We start from the raw sequence: 23,754 nt of genomic DNA, 5'->3' as shown, positions 1-23,754 counted from the left end.
TAATAGTTTCTGAAGCAGATATGTAACTGCAACTAAACAGAAGATTCTAAAAATGCTGCTGGATACTGCAGAATTATTTGGCACTGGCTCAGTATTGTTACTGATCTAAACTTGATTTCTGCGTCTTCCATGTTTTCTTTTTTTTTTTTTTCTCAGTTCACAATAGCTTATATGGTAAGTTTAAATCTTTAATGCTGTATGGTAAATAAATTTTATTAATGATGAAAAAAGTAGAATATAGAGTTATGGTTTCCTAGACCTGCCACCTGCCTTTTTTCCCCTTAACCGTCCAGCAGCTGCCTGAAGTCTCTAGTTTTCTGAACATCAAGCTCTTCTACCTGTACATCTTGCATTCAGAAACATGTAATGTTTGGGAGTCAGTCAGATCAGTGATTCTTGATTGGAGGTCAGTAGCTCTGCAGACTCCCTGGCACAATAGTGCATGTGCAGTGCTGGTTGGATGTCCAGCTAATTAAATTAATCCTGACCATCCTACTGGTCCTGGGCTGCAGGTCTGGGTTACTCACTGGTTTCTGTAGTAGCATGGTGTGCTGCTGGTCATGTGTGGTGCTTTGCTGGAAATCTCTCCAGAACCAATTCCTGAGCTGTTGCAGCCTGTACTTGTTCTGGGTCTTAAATAAAGGGGGCTGCTCACTGAGGGATACACATTCTGCATCATCATTCAGAGCACTCTTTGATACTCCTGCTACTGTGCGGAGGCGAAATCAGTTAAGATATCTGCAGAAGTTTAAAAAGGCTTGGCATACACATTTCCATTAAGACTTTAAATCTAATTACAAAGTTGAGGCATATGCATACAAGGAGAACTGATTTCACTCATGTTGCTTCCAGTAGCAGCTTGATAGGTGCCGCTACAAATTAATATCATTAGTTTGGGATGCGTGTTTAAATCCATCTTTTTTTTTCTCCATTCAACTTCCTTTTTTATTGTCACTAATTTGTTACAGTGAATGAAGTAGCTGACTTGTGAGATGGTGTGACAGAAGTGGCTGAAGTATAGAAAGTAAGTGGGGTGAGGTATGCTGTAGAGACACAAGAGTAGTTTTTTCTTTGGCTAAATACATATGAATTCCAAAATTGACATTTGCAGCCATTTATAAACTTTAAAGTCATTAATACTTTCAAGTAAATTGTCATTTTCTTCCCTGACATGTCTAATGCCTTCCTTTTTTGGCAAAGCAAAATGAGTGAGCCTATCCTGAGTAATACATGAATTATCTTTTCCATTATCTCTCAGGAAGTTCTGATTGTTTCTGAAACCTTGCGTAGTCCTGATCTGCTACCTGAGGAATGTGTCCACTCCCTCTATTGTATACATGTGGTGTAACCATTAATATGAATCTGTTGTTCAGTTGTTCTTTCTGGAAAAATAATTATTGGTATCAAACCAGTGTATTTTCTTGTACAAAGCCTCTGAATGTATGTTTTTATAATGTATGTATGTAATGAATGTATGTAGATGAGCATCTTATTACGCAAAGATTCTCGGAGATATGATGTGTTCTTTTGCTGGAATCCAAAGTTAATTTCTGATTCAATTTTTGATGACAATATGAAGACAGCCACTTAGTCATGCTGTTTCTGAAGAAGCTCTGAAGTAGGACTGCATTATCAAGGAAAAAATTGCAAATACGCATATTCCTGGATAAATCAAATACCAGTAACACTCACATGCAAAGTGTATGTTTGTTCAATTAGAAGTCCATCACAGTAGTCCTGTGAATTATCATCAGTTTAATAAATGAGACAGGGTTTATGAATAGCTGTTTAATTCACAAAATTCTGACAGACCTATTTTCATTGCATGTTGTTACTGAACATATTTAAGTTGATATTTTTAGTAGATACACATTGTACTGAGGCACTGTAGTTGAGAGGCCAGTTCTTTCTGAACTGCTATTTATAGGCTGGCCTGGAATGCTCACATGATTATATTGTTTGTAATCTTGGGTATTTATATTGCCAGTGATGCTATGGCAAAGAGCTTCTCAGTATTTCCATTATACAGTTGTATTTCCAAGCCATATACCTAGTGCTAACATAAAGCTTGGCTTGGATATTGAGGATGTACCTCCTCTGCAAGTGGAATAAATGCTGTCTTCATATTTTTGAAAGAGCTATGTGATTGTAATGACTTGTATATTTCATTATCATGTTGCTACAACAAATATAAAAACACATGGAAGTTAAAAGAGCATCTGAAATGGAAAAATGGTCAACGAATACACAGAAAACTGAAACTTAAGCGTTGCAGTTTGTATGTGAGATCACTCTAGTACAGTGGATTTCAGTCCAAAATGTCCAAGACATGGTTTCTTGCTGGGTTAGTGAGACCCTGTTGAAAATACAGGCCAAAATTAGTGTTGGCAATGTGTCAGCATTTTGTTTCAAAGTGTTCTTTAGTTTTATTAGCTTAGGTTCACTCCAGTTCTTTAGCACAGTGATTTTAAAAAAAAAAAACCAACAAACAAACCCAAAACAGCAAACCAACCACCAACTTCATTTGAGGAGAGTAGAAAAGGAGGAGCAGAAAATAATCAAGCTGGCAGGAAAAGAGTACTACTTATGTGTAGTTGTAATAAAATATGTCAAGGCAAAAAGGTGAAACCCAAATCTTATCATGTTAGCTGCTTAGTGGAATTTTTCTGTCTCTTTTCTACCTATGCTGGTTTTTTTTTTTTTTCCCCCTCCTTTCTAAAATGGTTTGAATTGCTTACTTTCCAGGATATTGATCTTTAGTTGGTTAAGTGAAGTAAGGCTTCCCTGTGTTTGTCTTGTAAAGTATTCGGGGCTGAATTCTGTATCTTCTATGTTCGCTAAGCATTGGTTTTATTCTCCAGTACCATTTCACCAGCTTAATTTACAACTCAGCAATGGGTGAAGACACAGCGATGTACAGCAAAGGGTACTCTTGTGTACTGGGCTTTACAAGCAAATGAACCTGGTTCTTAAGTTGTTTAAATTTTGAGGACTCTTAACAGCCAGCTTTTGCATCTTGAACACTTAGTTTCTGTTTTAAAGAATTTGTCTTTATTGCCAAGCTAATCTCAGTAATAAACAATGGGAGGAAGGAGTTGAATGTTTTTGTGGAATCTCCTGTAGTAATGGAGATGGAAGGCTGTGTCTGTATTTGAAGGAAGCTTTTGTGTTAGATTTATCATGATCCTCAGTATTTAGAAAGTGAGGGACAAAAAAAAGATTCCTGTAAAAGATTCCTGTAAAATTTTCCATTGCAACCTACTGAGAAGACAACTGTAAATAAAGCAAATCTTTTTAGTCCTTTAGATTATAAAGCAAAACTGCTCTCTATAGCTTTGTTTTTTTCCTGGAGTTTTATTTCTTGGGTGCAATTTTGAATTGCAAGATGCCACAACTATGTTTGCAACATATTTAATTTAAAAAAAAAAAGTACTGAATATTGCTTCATGTCCCAAACTTTAGATTTGATTGTGCAGACAGGTCCTAAGGTGAAAGGATATTTTTCCTTTATTTCACAATTCAGTACTGTCATTTTGGTTTTGGCCTCTTGCATTATCTTTTTTCAAATTACTGCATTTTTTAATCTGCAACTTTTCCTTCTGAAACAATGGTAAATGGTGTATTAATAATGGCATAATCATTTCAGGTAACTGGAGAAAGCTGATCAAGGGGTCTGCAGTTAACTTATCAACATTGTTCATTTAGTTTAAAAAATAAGTGTCTAGCAAAAGCATTTTTAAGAGTCAGACAATTATTTTCTACAATGCTTTTCAGCAATTCCTATGTGAATAGTATTGGGTGTATAGTTTAGCTAAGGTCTTGTGTGTGATTTTGTTCCCTTTGGAAGGAACATACTCTTTCTGCAAGTTTCCTTAGCCTCTTTGTAAAAAGACTTCTGGAAGATTCAAGATTCACAGAATCATCTAGGTTGGAAAGGACTTTGAAGATCATCCAGTCCAGCCATTAACCTAGAACTGACAGTTCCCAACTACACCACATCCCTCAATGCTATGTAGACCCGACTCTTAAACACCTCCAGGGATGGGGACTCCACCACCTCCCTGGGCAGCCCATTCCAACGCCGAACAACTCATTCTGTAAAGAAATGCTTCCTAATATCTAGTCTAAACCTTCCCCGGTGCAACTTGAGGCCATTCCTTCTTGTCCTGTTGCTTATTATTTGGTTAAAGAGACTCATCCCCAGCTCTCTGCAGCCTCCTTTCAGGTAGCTGTAGAGGGCGATGAGGTCTCCCCGCAGCCTCCTCTTCTCCAGACTAAAAAACTCCAGTTCCCTCAGCTGCTCCTTGTACAACATGATTCCATAGTTTTATGGGTTCCAGTGAGTTATTTTAAGATAAGACACAGGTATTTGTGCTTCAAGTGTTTTGGAGGAAAAGAAACCAGTCACAACCCATGGACTGTGATTTTCGATTTCTCTTGGTTAATAAAAATCACAGACTCAGTAGGGATGAGCTATGTGTCCAATTAAAATCTTCTCCCTCACCCCTGCACATCTCATGTGGGGGGATCCTGAAGAGGTGTCTGCTTGATCTGGTGTTTCTTCTTTTACAAATGAACTGGAGGAGGAGTGAATACTGGTATAAAGAATATAATGGCAGTACTATGATGCTGCTGCTAAAGCATGACAGCCACAGAAAGTTGTGGGAAGACCTTCAGGTGGATTGTGGCTGGCTGATAAAAGGGTACATGAAACTTGTTGTGAAACCCAAAGCTCTTCTGACCTTATGTACCCAGCTGTGGTTTCTGGACTCCCTGTTCTCAGGAGAATCATCTTGGAGTTACGATTGTTCAAGGGAAACATCAGCTTAGCGCTCAGCAAATGGATGAAAAATGTCAAGGGACTGTTACGACCTACTGGGGTAGCATGTTGGGAAAGAGCAAGGAACAAGAGAGGAAGCTTTGTGTGTGTACAGCTGCAAAGTGATCTTAACTGTTGTGTTTTATTCTGACCCTTCTCTCTCCAAAAAGTGTGCTGGAGCTAGGAAGTAGTAGAGGATGGCAGTAAGGGTGGTGAGCTTAGAGACCACACTTACATGCAGAACCAAGAAAGAAGTGAGAAGTCTTTGGTCTAGAAGAAGACAGCTGGAGAGGGGAAAGGGATATGGTTAGAGATCTGTACAACCATAAACAGTGGGAGGAATGATATACTGCCTGTTATCTTACAGGAACTGTGGGACTTTACCTGAAATTATCAGGAGGTGGTTTCAGAACAAATACAAATACACCCGTAATTAAACTGTGGACTTTGTCAGAGGATGGTGTTACTTTTAAAAGTTCAAGTGATTAAAAAACGGTTAGGTAAATTAATATGGATGAAAACCCATTGAAGGCCATTAAGCTCAAACATACCAATTAATTCTGTCTGAAGTTTCTCATTGCCTGTGGCTGGTGAGAGCACCTGTGTTCTGCAGCTGCACTAGGCTGCTGCAGCGTTTTCTGCTGTGTTTGCCAGGTGGCTTGGTTAAAGACTCTGATGGCTGTCAGAGGCAGGGTCTGCCCCTTTTGTGATATGCCAGTGGCCTAGCAGTCAGTACAGCTTCACCTCTCTCTCCCAGGGTTCATGTTCCCAGTTGCACATTGACATTTATTGTGCTCATTCCCTGCATTGGTACAGCTGGTTTCTGGTTCTGTAAACTAAATCAGTGAAGATAATTTTAAAAATAAAGAATGGCAAAGCAAACTAATGCTCCCGCCTGACACTCCAAACACCCCTTGCCCTGCATATATCTGGCAGAGACACAGCTTAATGTGATGGACTTGGGGCATGAAGCTGGAAACAAGAAGTTGCAGAAGATCAGAAACTTCTTAAACTGGCTTTGCCTCTTGAACAATTACAGTGAGGTATTCGTAGGGCAACTGTTGCCAGTGTCTGTTAGTCTGAAGCTTATTCATTCTGCCTCTGTATGCACTTGAAACCCTACCTGTTTTTCCTCCTCCCCCATTCCCTGCAGAGATAAAACTATTTCACAGGCAACCTAATTAAAGATTCAATCTCTGCTTTCAAGTTTTCATTTCTCTGTTTCTGAGATGTTCTCAGAATTTGCTAGCTATGGTAGTTCTTCAGCTTTCAAAATTTAAGCAATTTCTGTGGTTCTTGTCTCCTTTCTTTCTGATCTCTAATGCAAACTGAAATTTGTCGTAATTTGCACCCACAGAAGACATAGGCAATGGTTCTTCAAGAGTACTGTAGGAATATAGCAGTGACTAATTATGCTTTCTATACAAAAATATTTTTGTTTCCACAGATGTACATATTTTCCAAACTGTTTAAATGCGAATGTTACTTCATAAGCAATGCAATATGAATACAACATAGGAACTATACCATTCTAAAAGACACTTGGTAGAACCTCTTTTGGAATATTCTCTACATTTCAGATTCGCTATGATTAAGAAATACAAATTCAAACTGATTTGAAGTTAAGATGGCTAGAGGACTGCAGAACCTGTGTAAAAGTACTTCAAGCTGGGAGGGAAGTGTAACACAAGAGCATATGTAGAAAGCTGAGTTCGATTGAAGTGTTAAATGACAGGACAATGTTAGTACAAGAACAAAGAAATGAGATTTAAATTTCTTCAGTATAAGAAATTGGGAAAACTTTCTGGACAGCAGGAGAATGAATAGTCTTCCATGAGGCAGAACAACATAACTGACTTTGAATTGTTTGGATTCCATCTCAGAATGGCATTCTTGCCTCTGAGAGCTGAGGACTATATGACCTGGAGATCCTTACTCTATGTTTTATTGCTTTATTCAGACAGTTAGTGTATATTGGCAGATGAGATCTCACTTTTTAGCTGGAAGAGTAGACATAACTAATTTTTTGTTTGTCTTTTCAGGAAATACTGAAAATCAATTTCAGTTCTTGGGTAATTCTTTGATCACATTGATTATCTGTTCGCCATAATATTGTGACCTCTTTCTAGACTTTCTTAAAAGCCATCAATGTTTATGAAGTCTGAGATGACTTACGTTTCTCTTATACTATCTTGTAATGCTTACTAAAACTGCATTCTTGCTGTGCTTGTGATTCATGTGTTCATATTTACTCTTTGAAATCAACATTTCTTATATCGAGAGATGTTTGTAATACTTTATCTGGAATTTTACTTTCAACCTACACTGTAGCTTTGCTGTTTGTTTTCAAACAAATTGCAGGTTTTATGGGACAGAGGCCAACTGTTTTGTGTGTATTGTAAAAATGAAGTCTATTGTAACAAAACAAATAATTATAAAATATACCCCTCTTAAGTTTGAATGATACACTACAGCTGCTTGCATTTAGCTGTGGACTCATTCTCCATCGAGGCACTTTAAAGCTCTATCTGTCTTCCCTTAACTTCATAGACAGAGTCTGTACAGTCAGCAGTACATCACTTTTAACTATTTATTATCTTTCTGACTTGCTTATGCAAACCTCTTTTTTTAAGAATTACTTGATTTTTATACCTTATCTCTTCTGGTTCTTACTGAGTTTTCTTCAGAGTTTGTCTTTAAGCATTTCATTTGCACTGGAGCTGGACAGAACCATTACTTAGTAATGACTGTGACCATCTGCTTAGAACTGAAGAAAATAGATTAAATTAAACCCCCTTCATCTGCCAGAGCAAACTAAAAATTGCTGTTGTGATGTTAAAATAGTACTGTCCAAGCTCATTCTCTGAAAATTAATAGGTGAAATCTAGATGCCAATCCTTGCCAGATAACATCACTTGATGGGCACAATGAATAACTCTTCACAGCAGACTATCTTTTTGGAGATATGAAGAAATTTCAGGCATAGAAACCAGGTGTGAAACCCCACTGAAGCCTGCTGGGCTGCCACAAATTTTATATTTCATATACAAAATTTCTTTCTGTGAAACTGATATATATGGGTTTGTGTGGGGATCACATCATGTAAGGATTTTTAGAGGTGGTTTTAATTGACACAAGTCTGGGATGATAGTTGATTACAAATTCCTGAATCACAAGCCTTGTAGATCATCTTTTACACTAATGTTCATGCTACAACTCTGTGCCACAATATATTTTAAAAATTGATTTTATCATTTTTCACAGAAAGGTTGAGGTTGCAAGGGGCCTCTGGTGTTCATTTGGTCCAATGCCCTGCTCAAGCAGGGCCACCTACAGTCAGTTGCCCTGGGCCATGTCCATGTGGCTTTTGAATGTCTCAGAAGAAGGACCCTCTACAACCTCCTTGGCAACCTGTGCCAGCTCTGTCACCCTCACAGTGAAAAAGTGTTTCCTGATGTTCGGAGGGAACCTCTCCTGTATTTCAGTTTGTGCCCACTGCCTATGGTCCTGTCACTGGGCACAACTAAGGAGAGCCTGGGTCTGTCCTCTTTGTGCTCTCACTCAAGGTATTTATATATATTGATGTGACCCCCTGGCCCAAGCCTCCAGGCTGAACAGCCCCAGCTCTCTTAGCCTCTCCTCATAGGAAAAATGTTCCAGTTCCTAATTTTTAACTTCTTTTTAAACTTTTTTTCTGATACTATTATTTTCTAACATATAAAGCCAGGCTTCCTTAAGAACATGAATTCAACAATTTAGGATTCAATTAGATCTAGAAAAAGAATTTGCTCAATACTGGATTTGAATATCATTGGGTCTTTAAATCTGTGATCTGATGAGGTCATATATTCCAAACATAAGATGATCCTTGATTTTTTAGCCCTGCAAAGTTGCTACTTATTGTTGCTACAGGTCTAAATATTTCCTATTTCATTGTATGTAAGCAGTGTGTACTTAATTTTTCAGTCCAGGAAAATTTAGGGATCGTGTTTATTTTTCCACAGTGCTGGTTGTAGTGGTTGCATCAAAGTGTCTCGAGTGTTTGTCGCTTCTCTCATTTATCTCTTACCTTATGGCACATGGTAAGGAGGTAGTTGTCGTTACTACCAAGTGCGCATTATTATGTATATAACATAATGCCTGCTAGAGGGGTCTTGCCTGCAAGCTTTGCTGTAAAAAAAAGGAAATGTTTGTGGCTTAAAATAACATAATGGTGGTTCAAATTGTCACAAATTCATGTCTCACTTTGGGAAGGGGGAGCCTGTTAAATTTTGTTGGTCCCGGCTCCCCTGTCGTATAGGATGTGTTCTCTGACAAGGAGTTCAGTAACTCATTTACCTCTGGTGCCCTCCAGAAAGGGATTTAACCTCTGACTGAAGCCCTCAGATGGAAAATCTGTGAGTGCCATTGCGGTTGCCACTCTGCTGGAAATTACCTATTCTCAGATCCTAGAAATGAGTTCAGATTTTGCCTTTCCCTGCTAGGTTCAGTAACTTAGTGCTTGATGTCTTCTCTTTGTGAAGATTGTTAGCTGCCTTGGCAGCTGACTGATAAACTTGGAGCACATACTGTGAAGACACTTTCTAGCCTTCAGACAACTTTTGTGGTTCATTTCATGGCACACTAGGTTATTAGAGCTAACTAAGGTTACTGCCTAAGCTTTGTAGAGATCAGTGAAGAGAGTTATTTAGAGATCTCACTTGTTTGAGTGCTACACAAGAATAAAGTCTCCTCAGTACTTCCAGGTGTTAGTCCTGCAACAACTCAGGAGATGTTATTAACTTTGTCTATTTATGTAGAGTTGATTTGAGTTTACATTCTTGATATATTGTTCCACGCAGTAAACCTTTTTTATCCCATGAATCATCATCTTTCTGTGCATTGTGTCCACTTTCTGGCAAATGGTAGCAGTTGTTAATGCCATCTGTTAAAGCAAATAATGTAATTTCGAAGTCACCAAAACAGCTGGTGTTGTAGCCAGCTGAGATAGACTTTCTTCTGCAAAATCTTTTTAGTGTAGTGATGGAAATTGCTATGCTAATAGTATGTGTTGTCATCAAACCTGGGGAAAGTTTTAATAAACAGTATTTTCTTTCTGATAAGTTCATTTAATATTAATGTCACTAAAAACACATGCTGGATGAAATGAAAATAATAATTTATGAATTTTGATGAGTCTCAGACAACTCTTTCGTACTACAGTTACATTTAAAAAATGCTAACATACATTTGCAGAGCTGTGTGAAAGGATCAAGAGTCAAGCCCAGTTAGCACCTCTCTTGAAATCTTATTAGTAACATAAAGAAGATGAAATTTGAATGATAATTTTCCCCATTGTAGTAAAGGAATGTGACAGTGAGACTTCAGGGTTCTTATCTGTTGTCCAGCCTGATACACATGGTCAGGAACTGTTGCACACATATCGTCAGAAACTTCTTAATTACATCCTTGTCCTGATTGTATAAGAAAGAATATGCTTACCTCCCAGGAAAAAGAGTGATTTTTGTTTTCCATTTACTAAGGAAAGTAAAGTGTTAAAACCAAGGTTCAGATCCAGTTACTCAGTTAACACCTGTGGTTTAGTTCTTTCCAGGACCAAATCTTTCCACTGACTAGAGATCTGTCTTGATCCTCATCAATGAAGCTGCTAATCGCTGTTTATATCTTTGTAGCAAATTGTGATGCTTGAGTTCTGAACAGGCAAACCTAATGAAGTCAAACTTAATTTATGAAATGCAGTGTTGCTTATCAAATTTCCTTCACATGTTTCTGGAGGTGATCTGTTTTGCAATAAATACCACATGTAGTGATAAAATAGCAGTATATTTTTCAAATAGCTTTGAGGACTACCTGCACAGGAGATGTATCTTCATGGCAACATAGTGTTTTGATGGTTCCTACAAGTAGCATTTCTGAAGGAATTTCTAAGGAGCAGTGGCATTGAAAGGGAACGCTTTCCATTGACGTTGGAGATGTATGAGGTAGTTAATAGCTGGGATTGCTAACCCAAGTGACTGGTTGGTTGGGTGTGAGAGTCTCAGTAGCGTTTGTGCACAGAGTTGAAATGACTTGGGGTATTTTTCTCCTCAAGAGCACTAGGAATAAATGCAACAGAATAAAAACAATGGGTGCCTTATAAATGCCACAGTAATTTTATTAACACGTCTAGAATGTGTTGCCATGTACTTTTCAAAATTATAGTATGTTTGCCCCGATAGCAGTTTCGTTGCATCTGTCATTTGAGACTAGTCTTAAAAGCCAGTAGATCTTGGGTTCTGAGACATGATTCTTTTTCCCCTCCTTCTTTTCCTCATCATGATTAGTTAGTTAAAACCTGATTAGTTAGTAAAAATCTCCTCATTTAGATTCTTCTGCATTCAGTTTTATTGAAAAGGAGGGAAAAAGAATCAGTTTTAAAAGGATCAGGACTACTACTTGGTAGTGTAACTACTGTTAGTAGGAATCATTAGGTGGACTTGGATTTCTTGGCTTTCTTGTTACGAGGCTAGCTGGATGTTAATAAGAACAAGCTTAATATACTTGTGATTGTGGTTATGCTGTACTTCTAATAGGTCTAGTAGGTCTTCGTTACAATAACTAGAGTCTTGGATAAGTTTTGAATGAGTATCATTAAATAATCTATTTTCCCATAGTTTTTAATGTGGTGGGTTCTGGACAGGGTCTCAGTGGTCACGATTGAGTTAGAACTTTTTTATCACAGACCAGAATGACAGTTTTAGTGAGTTTTTGTCTTTTCAGTAAAATGGGGCAAATTAACTGAAATGGGATAATTTTTTTGTGAACTTGCTAGCAAAATGATAGGTGACTCTTCCTGCTTATGGCTGATGACTGATCCTAAGCTGCAGAGTGGCATGCTGTTGCATGTAGGACAGGTATCAGCCCTTTTTCAGGCTGTCAGAAGTTTTTACATGAACACCAAGGCTTCTGTTTAAAGATTAAAACCACTTGAACTCACATCACCAGATTGCTAGTATTGGAATGATAATGCCTTGGGCGGTAAAAATAGTCAGAATTTTGGCGTGAAGGTAACGTAGGGACTAATGGTGTTCCAGAGCAGTTGTCACTTTATTTTCCATCCTGTACATTTCAGAATATAATGCTTTTCATGTATTTTAATGAGCTTAATAAGTTCTTGGAGTGTAACCCCATTATGGCGAAATATCCAGGCATTTTCTAGGTTTCTTTTGTGTCACGGAAGTCATTCTACTGCTGTAATGTCTGTTTTGTTTAACTTGAACTGCAGTATTTGTCATTCTGATTTCAGTGTCTGACTTTTTTCATTCTTTGCATGTAGCAGGTTTGCATTGAATAACACAGCTTCTTGATACCTATGAAGTGTGAGAGCAGTGTATTTTTAGAGTATGCATCTGTTTCTGGCAGTGTTTCTGATTATGATCAGCTACTACCTTATTATGCAGGCACTTCCTCAAACAGCTTTACTTGTTAAAATGTTTTTCTTTTGCTGCTCTTCAGAGGATTATTTTGTCTTTTTTGACTTTTTCTGGGTAGGAGGATTAAACTGATACAGAACACGTGCTGCCCACCTTATGAAGGAATATAAAATAACAAATTATATTTGATTATGTATGTGTGTTCATACATTACGTAAAGTAACTCTTCCAGGAATCCTAATATCGAATTGTGATGCCAACTTCATTAGTCAGCTCTACAGGAGGTGCCCCAGCCAAGCACAAAGGTGGGATGATGTTCCCTTTAAGGGCACTGCCCCTGCCATTTCCTTTGATCTTCTGCATTTAGAAGACAGAAGGGGAAAATAGGCAAATAAATGTCCTTTGTCTGTGTTCTTTGTAGAAAAAATGGTGTACTGCCAGTAGCTTGCAGTACATGATCATCTGAAACTGTTACTGTGACAGATTGCGATCTTTTTCTAGATAGGTGTTTCTATTTAGTACAGTATCCATCAATAATATATAGGCATGCTTTTTAAGATGCTTGGTATCAAGCCTGCAAGTAACAGCTTAGTGATAAACCATGAGACAACGAAGGGTCCTAGAGCTGCGTGATCTTACTGTGAAAGATAGGAGAAACATCATCTCTTTGCTTCTACATAATTTATGTTGTTCACAGTTAAAGAGTGCCGAATGTCTGCTATCTCTGCTGTAGCCACTCTGAAAGCCTTATATACATGGATAAACAAACAATACAGTTACTTGGATCCAGTAAAGCAAGGTGCAGTCATTACGATGTTCCCACTACTGGTTTGTTCACTTGCACTCTGCCTTTGAGTGAGGCAAACACACTTCTGATCATATTCTTAGCCTGAGTTGTAAGGCAGGCTGATTTAAAAAACAAAGCAAAATTAAAAACCACTGAAAAATACTATAGTACTTGTTTTGAACAGCTGGTTTTTAGATTCCAGAGATTGCTGGAGCAGTGGAATGTAAAAAACACTATTTTTATCTATCAGGATGATCTTTTCAGTTTGCGCATCTTTATGCTTACAGAGGAAGGAAGACTGTTTTTTCAATTCATCATATAAAAACCTGAAGACTTTTCTCCCTTTTCTACATAGTAGTAGTTGCTTGTAATATTTCTTTTGACCAGTGATCCTGAGGAGTACATCAATGACTATGTAGACAGAACATGTAAAGACTTAAGTATGTTTTTGGGAAAACAGTGAGTACCATGAATTTGCTGTGGTTGCACGTGTGATGAGAGCAAAAAGATATTTCACAATTCAGTGTCTTAGATGATGATTTCTGGTGTAGTCAGCTTAGAAAAGCAAGCTGCAAAACCCTGTAGTTCATTCATCATCTGCTATAGATACCATGTGTGGTTACTTAACATAGCTGGTTATGATTGCTTTGTTTTCATTAACTAATTATGAGAAGGGAAAAGAATCCACCAAATGCTTTCCAAAATTTGAAACAATTATAGTAAATTGGTGACCTACTTGGCTTCTTAGCACAGCTGAATTGGAGATGAAGTGGGCTGTATGGATGTTGTTCCAAAGAATCTAAGACCTGTTTTTCAAAGATGTCTTGTTCTTCTGTCTCCTTTGTTGGGGAGTACCTGGTTTTACACCTACATTCTTGTTTTTAAACATAACCTTGTCTCTTCTGAAAGTGATGTTCTTGACTGGGAGTGGGTGGGGTGATGAACCCCCATTATATGGAATGGGGAGAAACCCTAATTCTTTCAAGTTTTTTCTTCTGGTAGAAATGACATTTGGTTGGGAATGCTGACAACACTTTCTAAGGGACAAAAAACCCCAGGTGTAGTTCTGAAAATTATTAAGTCTTTAAGATGTTGGTATCATGGTGGTATTGTGTACTTCTGGATGCTCATAGTGCAAGAGAGTCTTCTGTTGCTTCATATTGCATGGGACTAGTTTTCTGGTCAGAATATGTAATACCATCTTATATCAGCTTGTTACATGAAAAAGGGAGACTCCTGTGAAATGTACGTAATTAAAGAAACAACCTTTGCTGCTGTTAAACTAATAGCAAAGGTCACTAATGTGGATGCAGTCAGGAAGATGAAGCTCTCTAGAATTTGATTTCTTCATTTGGATAAAAAATTGAGGTAGCTATGCACTCTGGGATCTTGATGTGTGTTATCCAAGCAGGACAGGAGAGGCTTAGTACTGTTGTGAAAGATAAAGTCTGAGTAGTTACCCTCAGCAGACATATGGCTTAAGGCAGGAGGAAGTTCAGAGGCTCAGTGGGCTTTGTGGTTATAGAAAGTCATACTTTTCCTCTGACCTGTGAGAGTATTTTTCTCACATTAGTAGTATTTACTTTGGTTTTGAGTTCTAGGCATGCGAGAAGAGTCAGTCTTCTGTTTGAGTGTGCAGGTGGAAGATGCCCTTTGTCAGGTTCAGGTTATACCAAAATGTGCTGTTGTGCAGACGCCTTAGAGGGTTAGGTAACTGATAATATCCTGAAGCATACTAGCTGTCTGCTTTAGAGGAGGTTTTGTTGTCATTCAGTAGGTATACCTGCACACTGTCATTGACACCATGAATGATTAGACATGGAATTTAAAATTCTGGGAAATAAGAATTCTAATTGTTGTATCTCTGTGATCTGTTGTCCATCCCTCCCTCCAGTCCCAGCTGTGATGCTGAGTCACCACATTTGCATTGTTAGTGTTTGGTAAAAATTGGGAGAAATTCAATTATTTATGAAGCTGAAATCTGCCCGTTTCTGGGAAAAGAAAGAAACCATCAAGCACATTAAAAAAAAAACCAAAACAAAACAAAAAAAAAACCCCAAAAAACAAAAAAACCCAACCAACCCAAAAAAAACGTACGTGAAAATGGATAGATGGTAATGCCTGTTTTATAGCACATCTTTAAGCTGCTATAGATGTGATTTCTGGTAAACTGTAAGCACTTCTTTATTAGCCCTAGTCCTTTGATTGAAGAAGGTATTTCAGAGTGTCTCCATCTGAATCACTGCCAGGATAATGGTTACAGTGAGTTGATTATTTGGAAATTCCAGCTAGCTTAAAAAAAATATAACCTGTGAGCCAATATAGCTGACTTATTCCAGAGGCCTTTGATCATATTGGTGTTGATGATGCTAGCAGGTGACTTGTGGAGTTGCTAGTTTGGTCTTAATAGCCAAAGAGTTTGGAGCAGTAGGATGTGACATATGGTATGAAGCTGCAGCTCCTTGTGCTTTGAAATCCAGGGGATGTGATGAACATCTTGCTTCCAACTGGGAAACTCTGCTGTCCACCAGTGTTTTAAAAAGTCACTATTATGTTTTTCTTAAAATGGGCATTGGAGGAAAATAAGAGGAAACTTCCTAAAAGGTAGTAGCTTACATTGCTTAAGTAAGTATCTTAAAAAATGTGTTAAACCATTTGTTTACTTCAGTGATGTTCTGTACCTTTTCTAGTTGAGGGTTATAAGAATGATCTCAGAAAGAAACAACAAGTTGATACACTTTCTGTTGGTTTTCACTTCAATTAAACTGTTTAGGATTGCTGCTGAACCTGAATAACACTCTATCAGGAATTCCCTAGTAAAGCTAATGTATTCTGGAATTATTTCTCAAGATAGGAGTGTATTTAAAAGCTTTCCAAAAAACCTTGCTTGACTTTCTTCAATAGGAATTTCTCTTCCAAGTAGGAATTGGAAGTTTAGAGCTGGTGTTGGGACTCTGGCTAGACAAGCTGATAATATTGGACTTTGATCACATCTCAAAATTGATTAAAGTGAAAAATATTCAGCTACAATGTATTTTTCAGTTAGATAAGAAGGTATTCTGCACAAGTTCTGAGCCACCTGGACATGAGCTAGCTACGAACTGAACCTGTGTAGCCACTGTTAATGAAAGGGTAAAGCTGCAATGACTGGTTTGGCTCAGAGGCAATGTGTGTTTGCATTATACCAGTACTGTGTACCAGCTATGTAATTTCTGGTTTAGGCAGGCATGTCATCTAAGGTACGAGCTGAGAGTAGGCAGAAAAGATTGTGTAAGATGTGTTTGTGGATTTGTGTCTCTTCAGCTTTTTTTGCTGAGTCGTTGTACTGTGGGCTGCTAAGAGAACTGCTCAGTGTTATCCTCTGCCCCCCACCCTGCAACTTGGTGGAGTTAGCATGTGTAGCGTGAAAGCATGGCTTGGTCCTGTGTGTTTCTGCACTGAGACTGCAGCCTCTTGGTATCTTTGAATTTTGTGTAGTGTGTCTGTTGCTGGGTAGAGACCTTTCATCAATATCCTTGCTTTATAAACCTTACTACATGATCTGCTTGTGCTGTTTTGTATCTAGCCTATTCTGGTTGTCTTTTTCCTCTTCATCCACATTTTTTTATGCTGCTTTTCCTGATATGAAGAGCAAGTGGAAATTTCTACTGTATATCACTTCAGGCTTATTTCAGTACATAATTTATGCCTAAGGCTGTCGTTTTCATGAATGTTCTAAGTCAGTCTAGTTCTGCACCGTATTTTCACCTCCTCTCTTGCATTTGCATTAGTGAGCACAGGGCTGCACAGTGAGACAGGTCAGAGATCTCCCTTGGAACCAATCCCACCAAAAAACCCCAAACTGATTTAATTTACTATGTGGCCATATGGCTGCCAGCATAAGCATAAGAGCATTTAAGGACAAGTCGAAGTACTCTCAGCTGGTGTCTTTAGTTTGGGGGTTTGTCATCTCTGTTCTATTTCTGACAGCACTGGTTGGAGTTTTGTGTTGGCTTCCTATGTTCTGTGTAGGCTTTCAGTACCTAAGGGAGACACAGGTTTGTTTTTCTTCACACTTCTGTAATGTCTCCAAGAAACATTTGTTTGACTCTTAGCTTGGTCTTGCATGTGTAGCACTGCTGAAGTCAGTAGGGCTTCATCGTGGCACCTTGGTCTGCCAGTTTGCAGGCTCAGTCTGTTTGCCACAAAAGATGGGCTGTGTTTTGACTATCATGACAAAACGGATGCTTCTCTTCCTTCTGGAACTCAGTGATGTTAGATTTTTATACCTATAAAGAATCAGACATTTTCCTTTTTAATATGGGGCTGTATTAGTAATTAAGTAATTACTGGTTTAAAATCTGTGGAGTATCATATAAATATCTTGTGATCCTATTATTCTTAAATACATTGTGGATTACAAATAAATTCAGATTATAGTAATGATGTACACTGACTTTGTTTCTTTTCTTTTTCTTTGCTTCCTTCCCTGTATATGAATGGTGTATTCGTACTGCTCATCATTGTTGCTGATGGGGATTTTTTTGGCAATCATCTAGAAAGCCACCTAAGGTAAGTCTTTTTTCTCTTTTTGCATTTGTACCCGCTCGGAAATGTTGAGCAATGCAGAAGTGTTGGGCATGTTGCAGTACTATGTGATCAGTACAGCTTTGATAAAGGAAAACACGTTTTTAGAAAAATCTGTTCCTCATAAGTTAAAGACTTTATAATTCCAGAGGAATACATTTCAGTCCAACTGACATGCAGGCAAGCCACGTGACTTCTTAAAGCTGTGACCAGGACAAGCCATGATTTTAATGCATTCATAAAAACATTTGAAAGAATAAGTAAGTATTGTGTGTAAAACATTTAATTGCACATAATTCTACATAAAAGTTACTGTTTTTAAGAGGTGAGAAAAAAACCCCAGTCTTGTTTGTAATTTAATGGTATTCAGGAATTAATAATTCATGTATAATTGGCCAAATTGCACTGGACTTTGCCTAGAAAAGATTCTCTGTGGTGTTTGTAATGCACGGGAAAGGAGCGAGAATGAGTGTTACGTACTTACTGGGATAACATATACAGTATTGGTACAGGGCTGGAAGCAACAATAGGGTAAAAGGACTGTGTGAACTACATCATCTTGTCAGCACATGAAAAATGCTGTTGATATTTTTTTTCAGCAATTTAGTGATAATTTTATTCTTTCTGTTGGCTGGTACTTTTTTACATCAGAAAGCTGTAGTTAGCTCTGAATGAGGTTCTATTTTACATTCTCTTTGATATGCAGATCTTCAAGAAACACTATGCAAGTCTGATGTGACTTCTGCAGGTGTAGTAGAGCATTCTGTAGGCCTTCTGGGAATAGAAGTTCGGATGGATATTGATCTGTATCTGTTTTATGTGGATATCGATGTAGTTTATGGTTCAGACATCTATATTATATATGTGTGCATATATATAAAATTTAAACATCTATTGTTTTGATTAATTTAAGTGTCAGAAGAAAACAACTTCTCAGTATTATTCCAAATAGGCAGGAAAGAATTGAACAAACTGTTTTAACATGAATCGAGATAATCATATTTGAAAAAACAAACAAAAATATGTAATTTAAAGTCACAGCAGGTGAAAATGAATAACACAGATACGAGTTTAAAATGGTATGCTGTACTGATTTATTTTTCCTCCCGAATGTTTGGATTTCTTAAGATGGACCCAATTTTTTGAAAGCATTTAATAAAGTTGTTATTTCAATCCCAGTTAATATATCTAATACAAAAGAGTTTGATCATTGTTAAAAAAATGTTAAAAAGCCAAAAGCTGCCTCCTTTCTGTTGGTGAAATTTCACAAAAGCATTTTTAGAAGAGCTTTCATTTTTTGTAGTACATCATTCATTTCCATTACAGGCAGATTAAGTTATTCTTAACATTATGCAAGAACTTAGTTATTGCCTCGCATTTCTTTGACAAAAACATAACAGCTGCACGCTTATGCATATATGCCACGTTATTGTTAGGTATAATTAGATGTCATTAACATCCTTAAACTTTATAGTGCCAAAACTTACGATGTTTGTGAAATGTTTATCAGTTTGAGTCAGAAGGCTTTTACAAAGCCTGTTTCCACTGATGGTGAGTTTGTAAAGATGTGATATGAAATTTGGATCTTTCATGATTTATACAGTTTTTAGGGTACTGTATGTAGTTGATCTTCAAATGAGGAGTTTTTTTCCAAGTTAAATTTCATAAATAGTGGAAATTTCTTGATGTTTAACAAGCTAGTTTGTTGTCAGCTGTGGATGAACTGTGATCCCAGTTCAACTTGGTAGCTCAGAAGCTGTGGTAGAAAAAGTTACATAAGGATATTAGGGTGTTTTACTATTTCTACAAACATCTACCATGTTAAGCATATTACTAATCTTGGGCTTCTGGTGTAATTTTGTGACAAAGGTAAAACAGCTGTTCTGAGCTGAGATTTGTGAGCTGTGCCCTAGCCCACATTCAGATTTTCTGTCTCTACTTATTTAAGCCTGTAGTAGATCTTGTGTTTGTCATACAGTGACCAACTTTGTGTTGTCAGTTCTTAAATGGCTGCCATTTACATTAAACTTACTGGTGTAGGCTTTGTTTGCTATTTTCTAATGTATCTCCTTCATCACTTATCTGCATCAGCAGTTGTAATAGGGATGTAGGAACAGCTGCCTTGTGAATGAAAATTTCCTTTCCTCAGTTCTCCCTTGCTTTTCTTCTTAGCAATCAGGCAGCCCTGTAAGTTACCCTAGGTATGTCAGACTGACTGCTTCATTGAGATTCATATGAGTGATATCTGCACCTGTTCAGCATAGCTTTTTTTCTGTAAAAACAAAATGATTCATTTCCCATTTATTGGTCAGATGGAAATGGCTATTAAATTTAGCTATGCATTTACTACATTCTGTAGCTACATAGCCAGTATGTTAGTGATTATGGTCACTTTGGATAATGCATTGCTAAATGCTGGAAGCCCCAGACTCTGCCTAGTGTATACGGAGGATCAGGCTTCAAAACAGCTAATAATGTATGTGAAATTAGACTCCTTTTTAAACTAATTATGTCATTTGGCATAATCTGGCAAGCAGTTAATATTGGATATGGTACTTATTACCTGTAAGTAGTTCACATAAGTATACTCATGTGCATAAACCCTTAAAATTATTAATTCTTCAAGCCATTGATCAGGGGCTTTAATAAAAATGAGTTCTGCAGAATACTATTTTGGATATTTAAAATATGAATGCCCCTTGGCTGTCTTTTCTGATCCTGTGAGAAGTTACTCCTGTGTAGCAGTCAAGCACAACGGCTCTTCTATTTTAAAATCTGCAATCTCATTTTAAACCACGAGTACAGGTAAAATCCAGACAAAACCCCAGATTTTTTACTGATGTGGTGGATGCATGGACTTGCTGTGGAAGCCATAACTTATAGTTGCCTCCTTAGCAAAACAATAATCAACATCTGTCTTAAACTGCTGGAGCTGTTTGCTGAAGAAAACTGAGTCAAAGCCCCATATGTTTTCTTTACTTAAACTTTGTGGTTACCAGAACAAGTCTTTTGTTTAATTTCTAATCGTTATTAACACTCCCAGTATCATTCTCTCTAACCTAGAAATGGCCTATGTAGCTATTACCTAGGGTAACGTGCACATTCATGATGACTCTGGATGCAGTAGAAGCAGGATCTCATGCTTCCTGGCTAGTTCCTTCTGATAACTTTCCATTTTTATGAGAGTTAGAATTCTTACAATGAATGTACAAAGTATACGTACTCAAGCTCATACACTTATTTTTACTATGAACTTCCGATTGTGCAAGATCTGTCCTGGTGAGTCATGTTCTATTGCTTGTAGTTCTGTCTGTTACTTGGCTGTTTCTAGATGTCCAAAATGTGATGTCCAAGCTTTTTTACAACTGTCATACCACTCAGGCTGAAAATACTGGAAAATTAATTTTCCAGTGAAAAACACTGGAATAATAGAGCTGGGAAAAAGCCACCCTCTTGGTCCCTTAGCTCCACTCAAAGTGTTTGGTTTAGAAGCTACTATCCTAGTGTGGCAGGTTCTTGGCAGCTTCCTTTTATCTAGCTTTCTCTTTTCGATCCTACGATGAAATATGAGGTATAGAATCTTGCAAAAATAAGAAAATTTTGAGGCTTGTTTGTTAGTTCTCTCTGTAATTTAAAAGCCCAGAATAATTTTGGTCTGGTTGTGAGAACTGGCCAACACCTGTATGAAATTACGTCTGCTTGTGGTTGGATGCCAGCATGTGCAGACACTTGAAGTAGGTGTATACCTGTCTTTCATGGTTCTCCCATTTTGCTTACCTTCTGAAAATACGTTAAGCTTCCTGGTACAGTGGCTATGGAGTTGACATCAGAGCACTAGAAAAGCAGAAATACTCATCCAAATGCCTAAAAGAATAACTGAAAGTTCAGGAAATCTTAGTGGAGATATAGGTAGCAATTTTAAACTTTTGAGTTTCAAAAGAAAAGCAATTATTTTCTGTTTAATGTTGAAACACATAAATGGAATAGGTTTTCCAAAAATGTAGTTAAAAACTAATTCACAAAGGGTACTTGAAGTTTTAGAAGTTCTGTTTGTGTGTCACAGATACCTCTGTTCAAATGTTTCAATAGTAGTTTTGATATAGTTGGTTGATAGAGTTTTGTTATAAAGATTTTTCTTTTCTTCAGACAGCGAAAAACTTATTGTCAGTGTCCAGTAATGCCCAGTTTGAGTACTGACAATTGAGTTTGAGACTTCAGCATTAACAGAACTTTCTGATAGCTTTGATAGTCATATTGACAGGGACTTTAATACCTTCTTCAGGGAAATGGATCTTGGGGAGAAAAAATTAAAGTTATTCTGCATACTCCTATCAAAAGAAAAAACTGATACCCACCATTTTTGTTTTCAAGTAATAATAATCAGTGAAGATGGGAGAAGGAAGGGAGCACCTTGGATGAGACTTTAAGGGTTTTTTTCTTCTTCCTCATAGCACAGGTTCTGTATCTTGACCCCAAGTATGCTTACATGCTGCTCTTGGACTACATGTCCTGCTGTTCCTGCACTGGAGGTCAGGAAAGTATAAAACTAGCAAATCATCTTCATACAGAAAAGATGTTCAAAAGGGTCACTCTTCAGATGGGATGCTATCCTACAGGCATTTCCCATAAAATGCCTTCGTTGTGTACGTGCAGAAGACCTCACTGATTGGGACCAAGTTTCTTGCTCTTGTACGCTTCATTTCTTACACTGATAATTTTTGCATTTGGAATCTGTTTTCCCAAAGGTCTGAGTTGTCCTGAAAATTGCTTTGGTTAAGTGCTTCCTTAAATTGTTGTTGGGAATGTTCAGGGTTGCTTTTTTGTCATCACCTATCAAAGTAATTTTTAAATGTTTGCCTGCCTGTTTTAATGAAGAAGGGAGTTTTATGCAGCTGCTCTCCGTGTTTTGCAGATAGCACAGGCCCCAGCAATTTCCACTTTTTTGTCTGACACTTTTTTGAGTAATCTTGTTAGTTGATCTGGCAATTTTCCAGAACAGATTTTATAAATAGACTTAAGTTGATGTCCTGGCTTTTTATGTTTAGTATGAAAACATACTAAATTGCTGTATTTACATTTGTTTTATCTTGAGACAGAATTTTTCTCTTCCTATTGCATAATATTTTTTTAACTTTTAAAAATCAATTTGACCAATTTTTTACCTTATAAAAAAATCCAAATAAAAACTGCTTTTCTACAAGAAACACTTGACTGCAAGTACATATTCCAGTTTTTAAAGTCTCTTTGCAAGATCAGTGTTTAAATTAGGAGTCACTGAATAATCCTGTCACGATTTTCCATGTTAACCAAGGGGAAAATGTATAGAACAGTAGATTAAACTGGCCTGTGGTACTGCCGTATTTGACATTTAAGTCATTACACGTGAGCTTGTGTAGCTGGGTAACCTTTTTACCTGGGCTATGTGATCCACTGCAGATAACAATTTCAAGGGGGAAGAATGGGCGTCTGGTAGATTTGGATCCTTACAATTGTTTGGTGGTTGGTTTTTTTTTTTTTGTAATTGAACTGTTCGCTGCTTGATCATCAAGAGATTAGGTATTGTTATCAAGTCCCATGAGGAAAATTTCTGTAGAAGTGAAATATGAGAAGAGAAACAGTAGTTCTTGGGCTGTAAAAGTTAGGAGAAGGGTTAGAGCATTCTTAATGATGACAGAGAGTTCTTTATGCTTAGATTTGAAGACAATGAACAAATGCACAAAAATAATTTTAAATGCCCCTTAAATGTGGAGGTCTGAAGATAAGATGAAGTAACTGCTGTATTTTGTTTGCAATTCAGTGGAAAAAACACGTCTTTGACTCAGTTACATGAGAGAATGTCCTGATTCATTAAGTTGTGTCTTTCTATTTGTGCTGCAGTGACTCAGACCTCCCTGCTATATTATTATTATTATTATTATTACTATTATTATTATTATTATGGGGTTTATTTGTTGTTGGGAATGTTCAGGGTTGCTCTTTTGTCATCACCTATCAAAGTAATTTTTAAATGTTTGCCTGCCTGTTTTAAGGGTATTCCAGTCTTCTCTCAGGCCTTTTGATGTGTTTGCATTAAGCTGGGGGAAAGAGAAGGAAGTGAGGTTACTGGGCTACCTGGTTTTATCCTTCTGCAATATTTGCAGCACCAGACATTTTAGGAAGAGTTAGGTTAC

General features: G+C 37.4%; 1 protein-coding gene across 3 annotated transcripts in view; it reads left to right on the top strand.

Annotated features, from left to right (window-relative positions):
- Positions 1–23,754, top strand: part of KIF13A (kinesin family member 13A) — a 113,224-nt gene that overhangs the window by 23,844 nt on the left and 65,626 nt on the right. For all 3 annotated transcript variants that reach the window (XM_074899732.1, XM_074899731.1, XM_074899730.1), the window contains exon 3: positions 17,557–17,569. In XM_074899732.1, the coding sequence (XP_074755833.1) occupies positions 17,557–17,569 (13 nt within the window). The remainder of the gene's footprint in view (positions 1–17,556; positions 17,570–23,754) is intronic.

This window comes from Athene noctua, chromosome 2, assembly GCF_965140245.1.
Source record: "Athene noctua chromosome 2, bAthNoc1.hap1.1, whole genome shotgun sequence".
Taxonomy (NCBI): Eukaryota; Metazoa; Chordata; class Aves; order Strigiformes; family Strigidae; genus Athene; species Athene noctua.
Note: the sequence above shows the minus strand (reverse complement) of the source record. Positions and strands in the feature narration are given on the sequence as shown.